General features: G+C 36.4%; 1 protein-coding gene across 1 annotated transcript; it reads right to left on the reverse strand.

The window, feature by feature from the left end:
• Positions 1-300: 300 nt before the first annotated feature.
• On the reverse strand, positions 301-6,168 carry LOC128216268 (uncharacterized). Its single transcript, XM_052922838.1, has 3 exons — positions 5,975-6,168; positions 3,021-3,185; positions 301-1,561 (listed from the first exon to the last, which is right to left on the reverse strand). The coding sequence occupies exons 1-3, from the start codon at positions 6,166-6,168 to the stop codon at positions 301-303; spliced, it is 1,620 nt and encodes a 539-aa protein (XP_052778798.1).
• Between the last annotated feature and the right edge of the window lie 8,972 nt (positions 6,169-15,140).

Genomic DNA, 15,140 nt, shown 5'->3' on the forward strand with positions numbered 1-15,140 from the left:
CACTTATATCAAAGCTTTATTACTCTTTGATACCAAAATTTAAAAAACAACCAACACTTAAAGTTTAAAAAAAATATTCTTGTTTTAGTGGTTTGCGAATCAATGATGACAAAATTTGAAAACTGACAATTAAACCTCACGCCAACAAGGACTCGTACACAAACATAAGCCTTTTGCTATATCACGTTACTAATATTGGAGCATATATCAACATTTGTTGAAGGGTTCAAACCTTTTTTTTCTCTTCCTTCTTCTACTAAAAGCCCAAAAACTTTTACAAATGTAGAAGTTTTTGGGCTTTTAGTAGAAGAAGGAAGAGAAAAAGATGAAGTGGATAAAAAGAAGATGGGGTTGGGGATGAAGAGAAATGAAGTAGAAAAGGAAGAGAAGAATATATATTAGCGGGAGGAGATGAAGATGCAGGGTGGGGGAGAAGAGGGGGAGTAGATGAAGACGCAGGTGGCGAGGGGGAGGGGAGGAGTTGAAGACGCAGTGGGGGAAGAGGGGGAGGAGATGAAGACGCAGGGTGGTGGAGAAGAAGGGGGAGGAGATGAAGATGCAGGGTGGGGGAAGAAGAGGGGGAGGAGATGAAGACGCAGTGAGGGGAGGAGATGAAGACGCAGGGTGTGGGAGAAGAAGGGGAGGAGATGAAGATGCAGGGTGGGGGGAGATGAGGGGGAGGAGATGAAGATGCAGGGTGGGGGAGAAGAGGGGGAGTAGATGAAGACGCAGGTTGGGGGGGGGGAAGAGGGGAGGAGATGAAGATGCTGCAGGGTAGGGGGAAGGAGATGAAGACGCAGGGTGGGGGGAGAAGAGGGTGGGTATATGAAGACACAGGTTGGGGGAGAAGAAGGGGGAGGAGATGAAGACACAGGGGTGGGGAGGGGGAGGAGATGAAGACGCAGTGAGGGGAGGAGATGAAGACGCAGGGTGGGGGAAGAAGAGGGGGAGGAGATAAACACCCAGTGCGGGGAGGAGATGAAGACGTATGTGGGGGGGGGGGCGAAGAGATGAAGACGCAGGTTGGTGGAGTAGAAGGGGGGGAGGAGATGAAATCACGGGGGGGGGGGAGGAAATGAAGACGCAGGTTGGGGGAGAAGAGGGGAAGGAGATGAAGATGCAGTGGGGGGAGAAGAGGGGAAAAAGTTGTAGACGCAGTTGGGGGGGGGGAAGATGAAGACGCAGGGTGAGCGGGAGAAGAGGGGGAGGAGATAAAGACGCAGTGGGGGGAGGAGATGAAGACGCAGGTGGGGGAGAAGAGGGGGAAGAGATGGACACGCAGGGTGGGGGAGAAGGGGATGGATGAAGACCCAGGGTGGGGGGAGGAGATGAAGACGCAGTTGGGGGGAGGAGATGAAGACGCAGTGTGGGGGAAGAGGGGGAGGAGATGAAGACGCAGGGTGGAGGAGGAGAGGGGAAGATGAAGACGCAGGGAGAGGGCGAGAAGATGGAGAGGAGATGAAGACGCAGTGGGGGGAAGAGATGAAGATGCAGTGTGGGGAAGGAGGTGGAGGAGATGAAGACGCAGGATGGGGGAGAAGAGGGGGAGGAGATGTAGACGCTGGGGGAAATAAAGGAGGACGATGGGGGGGGGGTAGTACTAGTTTTATAATTGTTTTTAAATCGTATGGCTATTTGTGGTTATTATTCCGTCGCTTTTATTCAATTTATCGGTCCGTTTCTAGTGCTTAATACTTTAGTCTTTTTGTCCTATGAAATATAGAGAAACAATTCGCTTATACTTCCTCGGAGCAAACGATCTTCGTAGTTTTTGGAAACTAATTTCCATACACAAAGTGGATTTCGATTAAAATCAAAATTTCAGTTAATACGCCAAAAGAGTGAATTTGGACACGAAATGCAGCGAGACCAATAATGAATGACATCTAGTGTGATCCAGGCTCCTGGATGCTATTTGTGAAAATATGAGTATATATATGCATGAAGTCAGGCCCGTACTGTAGCCACAATAGTGCACGTAAAGGGAACCTTTTCATAAATTGAATATTTATTATGTTCCCCTTAAAGTCGCAAAAACAGAAATCGTCAAAGACTCTGAAGCGGTCGTTTGTATGGGCCAGCCCGGACTGTGGCGCCTGGATTTTTTTTGTGTGAGCGTGAAGTAACGGCCCTGTATTTACGTAATCACCTGCGGTTCTACCCAAGCGTCTTGCAAAGTACATACGTAAGAAGCCGATTTTTTTACCCCAATTTATAATAATAAAATTGTCGTAGACATCGTTTAAGCATAAGCTATTATTTTGTATATTTCGATATTTAAATCAAATCAAATCAAATCAAATTCAATTTTCAGTCGACATAACAGAGAAAACATTAGCTATGAATAGCTATTGACCAACTACATATATATATTATTACAAGCATATATTTATATAAAATATTTAAGTATTAAAGAGATTGTATCTAATTAAGAATTAACACATTATTAAGACAAAATATAGATATCACATACTAATACATATGTACATATAAAATATTAAAATATGTAAGAAATTGTAGCTAACTAAAAGTGAATTAGCACATGATTAAGGCAAAAATACAGATATCACATACAGTATACACATTTAAAAACTGGGATGCTGGCGCAAATCTTGACCGTAGTCTAAAAAGATCTTAAGATGAAAATTTATAAAAAACTGAGAGGAAAAAAATAGCACAAGTGTGCTTGTCTTAAAAGGATACTAAAACACATATCAGCTTGAATCAGATTCAAGATGACCTGATTAGCACCAGCCTCTCAGAATTTGCAGCAAACATTTATGCAGTGAACACATAAATATAATTTAAAGCAAAGGATATCTATGACAAAAGCACTGATTAGAAATAGATATGATTGATGTAATACAGGCTAAGGAAGCACTAAGCATAACTAAACTAAAAAGCATGGCAAAAAGCAAAGCTTGGCAAAAATCAAAGCGTGGCATAATGACAAAAACAGTCAGTGTAGAAACAAATAGAGGGGAAGGTTTAACTATGAAAAGCGCAACAAGAACACCTACAACTCTGTCCGTTCCATGCGTTGACCAATCTCAGAAACTGACTCATTTGTTTCGTCACGAAAGTGCTGACGGAGTGAATTCCAAAGTTTGGGCGCTATTGAACGGAAAGAGTTGAGGCCATACTTTGTGGTCCTTACCTGGGGTACCTCTGCGGTGTTGCTATACCTAAAAGAATAAGAGTTATTTTTTATTTAACTAAATCGTGAGATAAACTGGTGTTTGTTTGTTTATGATCTTAAAGGTTTTTAAGGCAATAGTTCTTAGTATTTTTAATGATGGTAGATGTGACTTAATTAATAAAGAAGAATAATTTGATGTATGGTCATTGTAGATAAACCGTAATGCTCTCTCTTGAATCTTTTCAATCGTATTAGTATTTACTTCTCCACAGAAATGCCAGATTAAGGGACAGAAATTAAAGTTTGACATAATAAAAGAGTAGTATATGTTAAGTTTACCTAATTTGCAGAGATTTTTCCCAATGCGTTTTAGCACATTTAATTGCCTTGATGCTTTCTTACAGGTGTTTGAAACATGAGTATTGAAATTTAATCTAAAATCTATAGTAACACCTAATAATTTTACTTCTTCTTCGCATGGGATGATACTATTCTCAAGTTTGATGGTTAAATTGCACTTTTTAGATTTAGGACCTATAGCTATGGTTTGAAATTTGTCTGGGTTTGCTTGCATTTTGTTATCTGAAAACCAGTTTACCAAAGAGATACTGTCCTGTTCTAGGGTACGTGTTTTTAACGTCATTTATATTGTGATCAGAATGTGACAGAGTGTTATCGTCAGCATAGTTATATAATTTACTATTGTTGACAAAGTGGAAAATATCATTTATGAAAATATTAAACAAGACAGGCCCCAGGATTGAGCCTTGGGGCACTCCATTATAAATATGTTTAAAGTCACTTGTAAATTCACCTAGTTTAACGCATTGGTTCCTATTGCTCAAATAGCATTTGATTAAGTGAAGTGCATTTAATAATAAATAATAAACTGTCAAGATAATGTAAGACTGTAAGTACCGTGTTCAACTGACCTATTTTTTTATTTATTTGTTTTTCTAATGGCACATATTAAATGCCTACTATACTATTTTGAAACCAAACCATTCCGAAACATAACACAAATATACCATCTATATTGAACGTTTAATGGGTAAAGGGAAGTAATGCAGTTTAATGTAAAATATATGCCTGTATGGATGCACTCCCCTGACACAACTATATAATGTATATATATACATGTATTTCGGATCGTGGTCTTAATAGTTTCAATTTAATTCAATTGTTAATAAAGACCACCGACCCGAAATACATAAACATTATATAAAGGTGTGTCAGGGGAATGCATAAATACACAGTGTGTGTATACCACGTGATATATTGCGTCATAAACGCTACGTCGGGGGCAAAAATTTTCTTCGAATGAAGACTTTTTAAAACATTTAAGATAACTTTCCTATTTTTTCACCATTTTAAATGAAACAAAGTACAGTCTACGCCACTTTCGGAGCCCCGTGTTCGGTCTTTTACCAGAGTTTGATTGAGAGTTTAGTTTCTTAAAACACTTTGACAAACCTTTTCACAATACGGTCGTCTGACGGAGCACTGTCAAAACATTATTTTGTCAAAATATTTGATGAAATTAACCACCTTATCAAACTTCAGTAATAACGAAGGCGGGGCTCTTTAAGCGTCATAGACTGCACTATGACTAGGATTTTTTTTTAAGAAATTGATTTAGGTGAAGAAATGACTTCAGATGCTTTCTGCATACGGCCCCGACCATCTGAGCAGGACCGGCCAGTAAATCTAACATGATCTAGCTACGCCCGTCGGTGCATGAGACCGCTTAAGAAATGTATAATTATGACTGTTGCGCTGTCCACTTCACATACATTTCAGTCAATGGTCCACATTGCACTTAGCAGCTATAAAACATTTAATATTTAAAACAGAAAACAATTATATTTAGAAAAAAATTAAGTGATATATAAATGATAAAAATAATAATATGATGTTTAAATGAAATGACATGTATGTCTCAACTACGCCCCGACAGGACAGCACAGACTAGAACTGTATACTTGTTCCTCACTAAAGCCACGCCAGGACAGCACGAACTATCACTATCAGAATAAAAAAACGACCGTGAAATGATTCTATTGTGTTTGAACAATGCCTTCTAGCCCGAGGGAATGTGTACATAGGTTTGTGTGATCGGAGTGAGATCTGCCAGCTTTGCATAGACACTGGTCACTCAGTTAAAGGCGGGAAGTTACACGAAGTGGTTGTGATTAGGATACTTTTTTGGATGTTCCTGTTTGTAAGTATTTTTTTGTTTACATACATTTTGATTGCTGATATAATGCATCAGTTAATTGTAACCAAGACCCCCTAGTCCTGATAATAGCGGGGACTTTGACTTTGTGTCCAGCCAGTCCCAGGTAAAATCCCCGCCAAATGCCCGGACATTCTAAGTAAGGCTCATTCCCCTCTATTTTCGGTGCGAAAACAAAACCATCGCATTCACTCGGGGCACTGCGGGACCACCTGGTTGTTAAAAGTACGGCCCTTTCCCCCCGCTACCCCCGGACCTCGGGGGTTGGGTCGTGGCTACAATTGGCCGGTGCATAATGTTGTTTCTATCAGTTGTGTTTACTTGCCATTTTTTTCTGTTGCTAAACAAGTACTCAGAAAGATTATACGACTATTCTCATTTAGTAAAACATTAACATGTGCCTCAGCTATATTTATCAACATGTTCTTCAGATATACTTTTTTGCGAACGATTCAATTCTTTGTGTACTCTAGTATGTCCAACACCACCGTCAATTGTTTGCCTTCAGATTATGATTTGTTCTAAACTGTTGGAAGTCCATTGCGCCAAATGAGAGCGGAAGTTCACCGACGTCTCCTCGCCGGATCAAACATATTCACCTACGTGACGTCAGCTTGACCTTCGCCTCGTCCACTGCCCGGTCCTCTGTTATCCCATGTACGAGTATGACGTCACCATAGTAATTGACGTTTCCCCACCCGGCTGCATCATATACTCTCACATCCTTTCCAAAGTCGCACCAGCTGACGTTGGCAAGAATAACAACGAAAGATAAGTTTGATTTTGCAGACATTTTGGTATAAGAACTATAGTAAAAGCTTAACTCGTGCCATGTCAATATAATACAATAGTTTCGCAAAAAAAATCTATTTTGACATTTTAAGTTATGACAGTTTTTTTTAACTAAGAGGATCGTCTCATTTTCCTTCGTTAAAAGAGTTAATTTAAAAACGAATGTTTAGACTAAATATGTAACTTCATATTTTATAAGCTTTACATTTATTTATCAAAATTAATCAAAACAACTTCATTTAAAGCGATGTAAACAAATCACAAACATATTGATCTCATATAAATGAATGTTTAAATGTTTATAAAGTTGTATACATGTATATGTATATTTCTAAAATAAAAACAATTTGAGAAAAGTCGTTTCAATCTAAATTATAAACTAAATGAAAGAAATGCACGAAAATAAAATAGGCATTTTTTGCTGGTATTAGCAATTTTACAGTGAATATGCAAAAGGCGCCTGCATTTTTCCCAAAATTGCTTTTACCGAACCATGGTAGCTGAAAATGTTTATTTTATTTTTCGTGTATATTAAATAATATATAATCTTACACGTTGGTCACGTGCAGACATTTCTGGAAAATGGTAGGGGGGCTTCATTTGTATGAGATTAATAATATAATCTGGAATCGTTTTTTCAATAGACAAAGCAGTGAAAAAAGCTTATGAAATAAGAAGTGAACTGCAAAATAAGAAATAATCTAAGGAATGCGAACTTATGTTTTAATCATGAATTGTATAATCTGTTTAACATTTTATCTATTGTTGTTTTTATAACGATATGTTATATAAACTCCATATTGAGAGCAGAATATATGCATCCGTTTTCAGCGTCCACTGTACCGGAAGTGTTCCTCCATTCAACCGGAAATGCGATTCCCCTTCCACCGGAAGTGCGATTCCCCTTCCACCGGAAGTGATGCTATTTCAAATCGGAATTGATGCTCCATCAACGAGCGGTCATGGTATAAATATAAATTCAACAAAATATTTCAGTCAATGGAATATCAATTCCGATAACAATAATTAATAAAATATCACAATTTAAAATAACGCTGTAACTTGAATTACTTCAATAGAATTGATACAGCGAATAAATAAACTACCATTATTCTTCAAGTTGTGTAAGCAGAGTTTTCAACCCCTGTTGAAATACAATAATAAATGTGTTGATATTTCAGTGTCCTGGCAAGCCAGAAGAGCGTCGACCCGGCCCGTTTCACTGATTGGCGGATTGTTGGTAGGGGGACCAGGCCATCTCTACTGACGGGCGAACTCATTTATTGGCAACTATTGTGCAACCGTACCTTGGAAGTGATCGTTTGGCGTCTAGAAATTCTGGTAAGTGTTGACCACTGTAGAGAACAGTTGTTGTTGGTGATGATGATGATGATGAAAAGTGATGATGATGGTTATTGATCATGCTGCTGCTAATGCTGATGGTTGTTGTTGTGGTACTGCTGCTAATGACGATGATGATGGTTGGTGGTGGTGCTGCTAATGATGATGACGGTTATGATGTTGGTTGATGATGATGATGATGGTGATAATGGTTGGTGTTGGTGCTGCTGCTAATGATGGTCTTAGGGTTATGATGGACTTGCTGCTGCTAATGATGACGACAGTTATTGATGATGATGATGCTGATGATGTTAATGATGATAGTAGTGGTGATGCTGCTAATGATGATGATAACGGATGATGATTTATCATTTTTTTTAATTGATTAGTTTCTTGATGAATTTATTTATTCACTCATTCATTGGTTGGGCTGCAATCATACTATGTCACACTGTCCCGCTTGAATGTGTGTCAGGAATCATCAGTTGTGGGGGCGCTTTCATTATTTTGTGTTCTGCTGCTGTTGCTGTTGATGATGATGATGATGATGATGATGATGATGATGATGATGGTGTTGGTGATAATGATGATGGTGCTGATGATGATGGTGGTGATAGTGATGATGATGGTGTTGTTGATGATGATGCTGATGATGGATGCTGATGCTGCTGATGATGATGATGATGAATGAATAGTGGTCATGATATTGTGTTCTTTGGTCAATCTCTTGCTAATGGTGATGAGAAATGAATAGTGTTCAAGATATTGTGGTCTTTGGTCAATCTCTTGCTAATGGTGATGAGAAATGAATAGTGGTCAAGATATTATGGTCTTTGGTCAATCTCTTGCTAATGGTGATGAGAAATGAATAGTGGTCAAGATATTGTGGTCTTTGGTCAATCTCTTGCTAATGGTGATGAGAAATGAATAGTGTTCAAGATATTGTGGTCTTTGGTCAATCTCTTGCTAATGGTGATGAGAAATGAATAGTGGTCAAGATATTGTGGTCTTTGGTCAATCTCTTGCTAATGGTGATGAGAAATGAATAGTGTTCAAGATATTGTGGTCTTTGGTCAATCTCTTGCTAATGGTGATGGGAAATGAATAGTGGTCATGATATTGTGTTCTTTGGTCAATCTCTTGCTAATGGTGATGAGAAATGAATAGTGGTCATGATATTGTGTTCTTTGGTCAATCTCTTGCTAATGGTGATGAGAAATGAATAGTGGTCATGATATTGTGTTCTTTGGTCAATCTCTTGCTAATGGTGATGAGAAATGAATAGTGGTCAAGATATTGTGGTCTTTGGTCAATCTCTTGCTAATGGTGATGAGAAATGAATAGTGGTCAAGATATTGTGTTCTTTGGTCAATCTCTTGCTAATGGTGATGAGAAATGAATAGTGGTCATGATATTGTGTTCTTTGGTCAATCTCTTGCTAATGGTGATGAGAAATGAATAGTGTTCAAGATATTGTGTTCTTTGGTCAATCTCTTGCTAATGGTGATGAGAAATGAATAGTGGTCAAGATATTGTGTTCTTTGGTCAATCTCTTGCTAATGGTGATGAGAAATGAATAGTGGTCAAGATATTGTGTTCTTTGGTCAATCTCTTGCTAATGGTGATGAGAAATGAATAGTGGTCAAGATATTGTGTTCTTTGGTCAATCTCTTGCTAATGGTGATGAGAAATGAATAGTGGTCATGATATTGTGTTCTTTGGTCAATCTCTTGCTAATGGTGATGAGAAATGAATAGTGTTCAAGATATTGTGTTCTTTGGTCAATCTCTTGCTAATGGTGATGAGAAATGAATAGTGTCATGATATTGTGTTCTTTGGTCAATCTCTTGCTAATGGTGATGAGAAGTGAATAGTGGTCATGATATTGTGTTCTTTGGTCAATCTCTTGCTAATGGTGATGAGAAATGAATAGTGGTCAAGATATTGTGTTCTTTGGTCAATCTCTTGCTAATGGTGATGAGAAATGAATAGTGGTCATGATATTGTGTTCTTTGGTCAATCTCTTGCTAATGGTGATGAGAAATGAATAGTGGTCATGATATTGTGTTCTTTGGTCAATCTCTTGCTAATGGTGATGAGAAATGAATAGTGTTCAAGATATTGTGGTCTTTGGTCAATCTCTTGCTAATGGTGATGAGAAATGAATAGTGGTCATGATATTGTGTTCTTTGGTCAATCTCTTGCTAATGGTGATGAGAAATGAATAGTGGTCAAGATATTGTGTTCTTTGGTCAATCTCTTGCTAATGGTGATGAGAAATGAATAGTGTTCAAGATATTGTGTTCTTTGGTCAATCTCTTGCTAATGGTGATGAGAAATGAATAGTGTTCAAGATATTGTGGTCTTAGGTCAAACTTTTGCCGACGGTGATGAGAAATGAATAGTGGTCATGATATTGTGGTCTTAGGTCAAACTTTTGCCGACGGTGATGAGAAATGAATAGTGGTCATGATATTGTGGTCTTTGGTCAAACTTTTGCCGACGGTGATGGGAAATGAATAGTGGTCATGATATTGTGGTCTTGGGTCAAACTTTTGCCGACGGTGATGAGAAATGAATAGTGGTCATGATATTGTGGTCTTAGGTCAAACTTTTGCCGACGGTGATGAGAAATGAATAGTGCTCATGATATTGGGGTCTTTGGTCAATCTTTTCCTGATGGTGATTATAAATGAGTATTTTTCATGATACTATGTTCAATAGTCCATTCTGTCAAATTTTGATACACTTGTTATAGGTCAAATACGTTTATTTAATTATTTTTTTTAATAAGTTATTTTTTTAGCTCGACTTTTCGAAAAATAAGGAGGGCTATACTACTCGCCACAGCGTCGGCGTCCGGTTAAAGTTTTAGGGCAAGTTGGGATTTTCACTTATAAGTCCAATGCCCTTCATTCAATTGACTTAATACTTCACACAGTTGTTCAGGGCCATCACATAATGAGGTTAGATAACTCCATATTATCCTTTATACAAATTATGGCCCCTGATTGACTATGGAACTTAGGTTAAAGTTTTAGGGCAGGTTGGGATATTTATTAATAACTTCTATACCCTTCATTCAATTGACTTAATACTTCACACAGTTGTTCAGGACCATCACACAATGAGGTTACATAACTCCATATTATCCTTAATACAAGTTATGGCCCCTGATGAACTTAGGTTAAAGTTTTAGGGCAGGTTAAAGTTTTAGAGCAAGTTGGGATTTTCTCTTATAAGTCCAATACCCTTCATTCAATTGACTTAATACTTCACACAGTTGTTCAGGGCCATCACATAATGAGGATAGATAACTCCATATTATCTTTTATACAAATCACGGTCTCTGATTGACTATGGAATTAAGGTTAAAGTTTTAGGGCAGGTTGGGATATTTATTGATAACTTCTATACCCTTCATTCAATTGATTTAATACTTCACACAATTGTTCAGGACCATCGCACAATGAGGTTACAGAAATCCATATTATCCCTAATGCAAGTTATGGCCCTTGATTGAATTTAGGTTAAAGTTTTAGGGCAGGTTAAACTTTAAGGGCAAGTTGGGATTTTAATAAAAAATAATATACCCTTCATTCAATGCACTTTATACTTCGCAGAATTATTGACGACCATCTTACAACACGGAACATAACTCCATTTTAACCCTAAATACGAATACAAATTATGGCCCTTGAATGATTTTTTTTTAAATTTTTCTTTTAATTTCTTTTGAAAGGCACATTTTTATATTCTTAACCACATTTTCATAATGGGAAAACAAGTTATTTGAATGACTTGCGTAATTGTTCGGGCGGGCTGGTGGGAGGGCAGCGTCAAAGTCACCTTATGTATCGAATAATTTTAGCTAGGTTTGACATAAAGAAACCAAGCATGGGATATACGAAGAGTTTATGGAAACCTTTTATGGGATTGCGTTTGAGGCCCCTAGGATCAAGGTCAAGGTTACTATTAATAGAAAAAGGGTTGGTATTGAATAACTTAAGGGTCTACATATTGTGACCAAACTTGGTATATAGGAAGAGTTTATAGAGACCTTTCCTAAGATTGTGCTTTGGGCCCCGAGAGATATGGTCTAGGTCAAGGTCACTGTTGCTAAAAATAGAAATATGGTTAGTATTGAATAACTTAAGGGCTGACATAGTGTGACCAAACTTGGTATATAGGACAAGTTTATGCAGAGCTTTCATGGATTGCCTTTAGGCCCCCAAGGGTCAAGGTCACTGTTACTAAAAATAAATTACTGTTTCAGTTATGGTTGACATACTGTGACCAAACTTGATATGTAGGAAGAGTTTATGGAGGACTTCCATGGAATTGTGTTTGGGGCCCTTAGGATCAAGGTCACTGTTACAAGAAATAGACGAAAGCAGTTGAAACTGAATCTCTTCTGCCATAGACGAAAGCAGTTGAAACTGAATCTCTTCTGCCAATCATTAAAAACCTGGTTTTGTCACATCGCGATTCTTGTTCACTTTTAAATTTGATTGTTTTATTGCTTTTGACAGGCACATATTACATCGTTATTGTATCCACTTCTTAGTCAAAGCGGCGTAGTCGAGCGCGCTGTTTTACGACAGCTCTTGTTGTTTCACTTATGGGTCGAATACGTTAATTAAAGTACTGGAAGAATGTTTAATGAATATTTAAAAAAATGCTTTCTTTTTTCAGTGGAGAAAAGTGATGCCATTCAAAGACAAGATACGCACATTTAAATGTTCAATGAATTGATGCTCATATTTACTATATTTGGAGCTTTGTTTACTGATACATTTTTTGTTGTGGTCAAACTATATTGCATTGAAGATTATGTTGAGACTTAAGTCGGATTAAACCATATTGTGAACAATACTTACCTGTATGAAATTATTTGTATTGTTATATAGATAAAACAAGTACTTTTATTCCATATAATATTAATTATGATAGCTTTCAATTTCGGCCACTGTTAATTTATTTCTTGTTTCACTGTTATTTGAAAAAAAAAATATGTAGGGAATGCAGATATAACATTGAACGGTTCAATCTTTTTAACATGACTCCTAAACGGTTCAAATATATTGTTAATAGAAAACAAATCGAAATTATATCAGATGTCGAATGGAGTGGACTTTTTAATCACGGGTATATTGTATAATGTGTTGGGAGTTTGAAATACACAATTTTGATATCTTTTTATGACGACTATTATGAAACAAAAATCACTGGACAGTGGTCTCATCTTAGGAAATGTTAGATTATCTCTATGAAATTATTAATTCTTGTATTTATATGTCGTGAATGCCTTTGTATAGATGTATCGTACTGTTTCATATGATGTAACATCACACTTTTATATAATCGGATAATCAAATTATTTTTGTATATTTTACTTTTTTTAAAAGAAGTGTTGATTGTCTATGAATAATGACAATCATATAAAGATTTAAGCAAATTCAGGTGAAGTGTTTATTTTCAATATACATTTTGGTTATGTCTGATTTAATTGTTTACTGATTACACCTTTAAGGTCAACAAAAATGCCTTAATTACTGATATGACATATAGTTTGCAATATTTAAGTATTTTTACCTACGTTTTTAAATGGATGAAGTATGATTATGACAGGTTGAATTTATTCAAGTTTGAATTTATTCAATTTATTAAGATAAACCTTAAAACATATGTACGTGGATGGATTGTAACACGTGATCTGCAATTTTTGATGACGTGTGCAAATTAGATGTCAGGTGATACACAGTTGTATTACATCATTATAACTGCAGATGACATTGCGAATAAAACTAATGTGTTATTGCATCATATTAAACAGTATTTTTTGTATGTTTGTTTACTTTTATGTTGAATATCGATATGAAACAAAAACAAATTGTATCATAGTGACAAAAACAATAATGCATATATATATATATATATCTTCAATAAAAAATATTTTCTTTCCCTTTATATCAATTGCAAATTCTAATCGTCTCATTTTTTTGACAGTAACTCCATTTGTTCCAATGTGTTTAAATCTAAAATATCAAAACTATAAAAAAAAAATGAAAACTTAAATAGTTTGTACAATCGATTCTTTTTTAAACAAAAATAGTTACAATTAAAAGTGCTTTCAATGAAGAAACAAGGCGCCTGTTTCTTTACGAAAGTTGCATTAAAATCAGTCAGTGAATTGCTTCAACTTGATCACATGTTCTCGCACTCTAACACTAACTCTGCTGCATGACTTACTCAAGTGATTCACTGACTGGAATTATCATGTTTTATTTTGTTTATTATTTGTACAAACTATATAAGTCTTTCTTTATAAAGATAGTGAGATTATTTTTATTAAATGAAACAAATAAGAAACCTATTCTTAGAAAAAAAAACACATTTGGCGTACCATAATTTATCTATATAGCATATATGAATTCTAAATTGCATTTGAAAGTCACTGTGATTCATTTATTTTTGATTTATTTATGTTATTAAAATGTTTCAATGTTTAAGAAATGCTCTATATTGAAAAATAAAATGAAAAACCAAAATTTGTTTCATTACTTTAGAATCGAGGCACCTATATTGCCACGTCAAACACATGTGTATTACGTCATTAAAACTGTAAATCACGTATGCAACTAAAGGTCACATGGTACGCATGTGTATTACGTCATTAAAACTGTACATCACGTGATCATTTGTGTACCACGTGATCGGCAATTTTTGATGACGTTTGCAACTAAAATGTCACATGATACACATGTGTATTACGTCATAAAAAAACTATACATCACGTGATCATTTGTGAACCCCGTCATCGGCAATTTTTGATGACGTTTGTAACTAAAATGTCACATGATACACATGTGTATTACGTCATTAGAACTGTACATCACGTGATCATTTGTGAACCACGTCATCGGCAATATTTGATGACGTATGCAACTAAAATGTCACATGATACACATGTGTATTACGTCATGAAAACTGTACATCACGTGATCATTTGTGTACCACGTGATCGGCAATTTTTGATGACGTATGCAACTAAAATGTCACATGATACACATGTGTATTACGTCATGAAAACTGTACATCTCGTGATCATTTGTGTACCACGTGGTCCGCAATTTTTGATGACGTATGCAACTAAAATGTCACATGATACACATGTGTATTACGTCATTTAACTGCAGGTCACGTGATCATTTGTGTACCACGTGTTCGGAAATTTTATGACGTATGCAACAAAAATGTCACATGATACACATGTGTATTACGTCATTGTCACGTGATCGTGTACCACGTGATCGGCAATTTTTGATGACGTATGCAACAAAAATGTCACATGATACACATGTGTACTACGTCATTTAAACTGCAGGACACGTGATCATTTGTGTACCACGTGATCGGCAATTTTTGATGACGTGTACAACTAAAATGTCACATGATACACATGTGTATTACGTCATAAAAACTAAACATCACGTGATCATTTGTGTACCACGTGATCGGCAATTTTTGATGACGTATGCAACTAAAATGTCACATGATACACATGTGTATTACGTCATGAAAACTGTAAATGACGTGATCATTTGTGTACCACGTGATCGGCAATATTTG

Source organism: Mya arenaria, chromosome 14 (assembly GCF_026914265.1).
Source record: "Mya arenaria isolate MELC-2E11 chromosome 14, ASM2691426v1".
Lineage (NCBI taxonomy): Eukaryota > Metazoa > Mollusca > Bivalvia > Myida > Myidae > Mya > Mya arenaria.

Excerpts from the sequence above, each read along its gene's own strand:
- LOC128216268 (XM_052922838.1), bottom strand. The coding sequence starts at position 6,168 with ATGTCTGCAAAATCAAACTTATCTTTCGTTGTTATTCTTGCCAACGTC. Across the intron at positions 3,186-5,974 it reads GTCAAGCTGACGTCACGTAG|GTATAGCAACACCGCAGAGG; the intron begins GTGAATATGTTT and ends TTATTCTTTTAG. Across the intron at positions 1,562-3,020 it reads CGCATGGAACGGACAGAGTT|CGTCTACATCTCCTCCCCCT; the intron begins GTAGGTGTTCTT and ends TATTTCCCCCAG.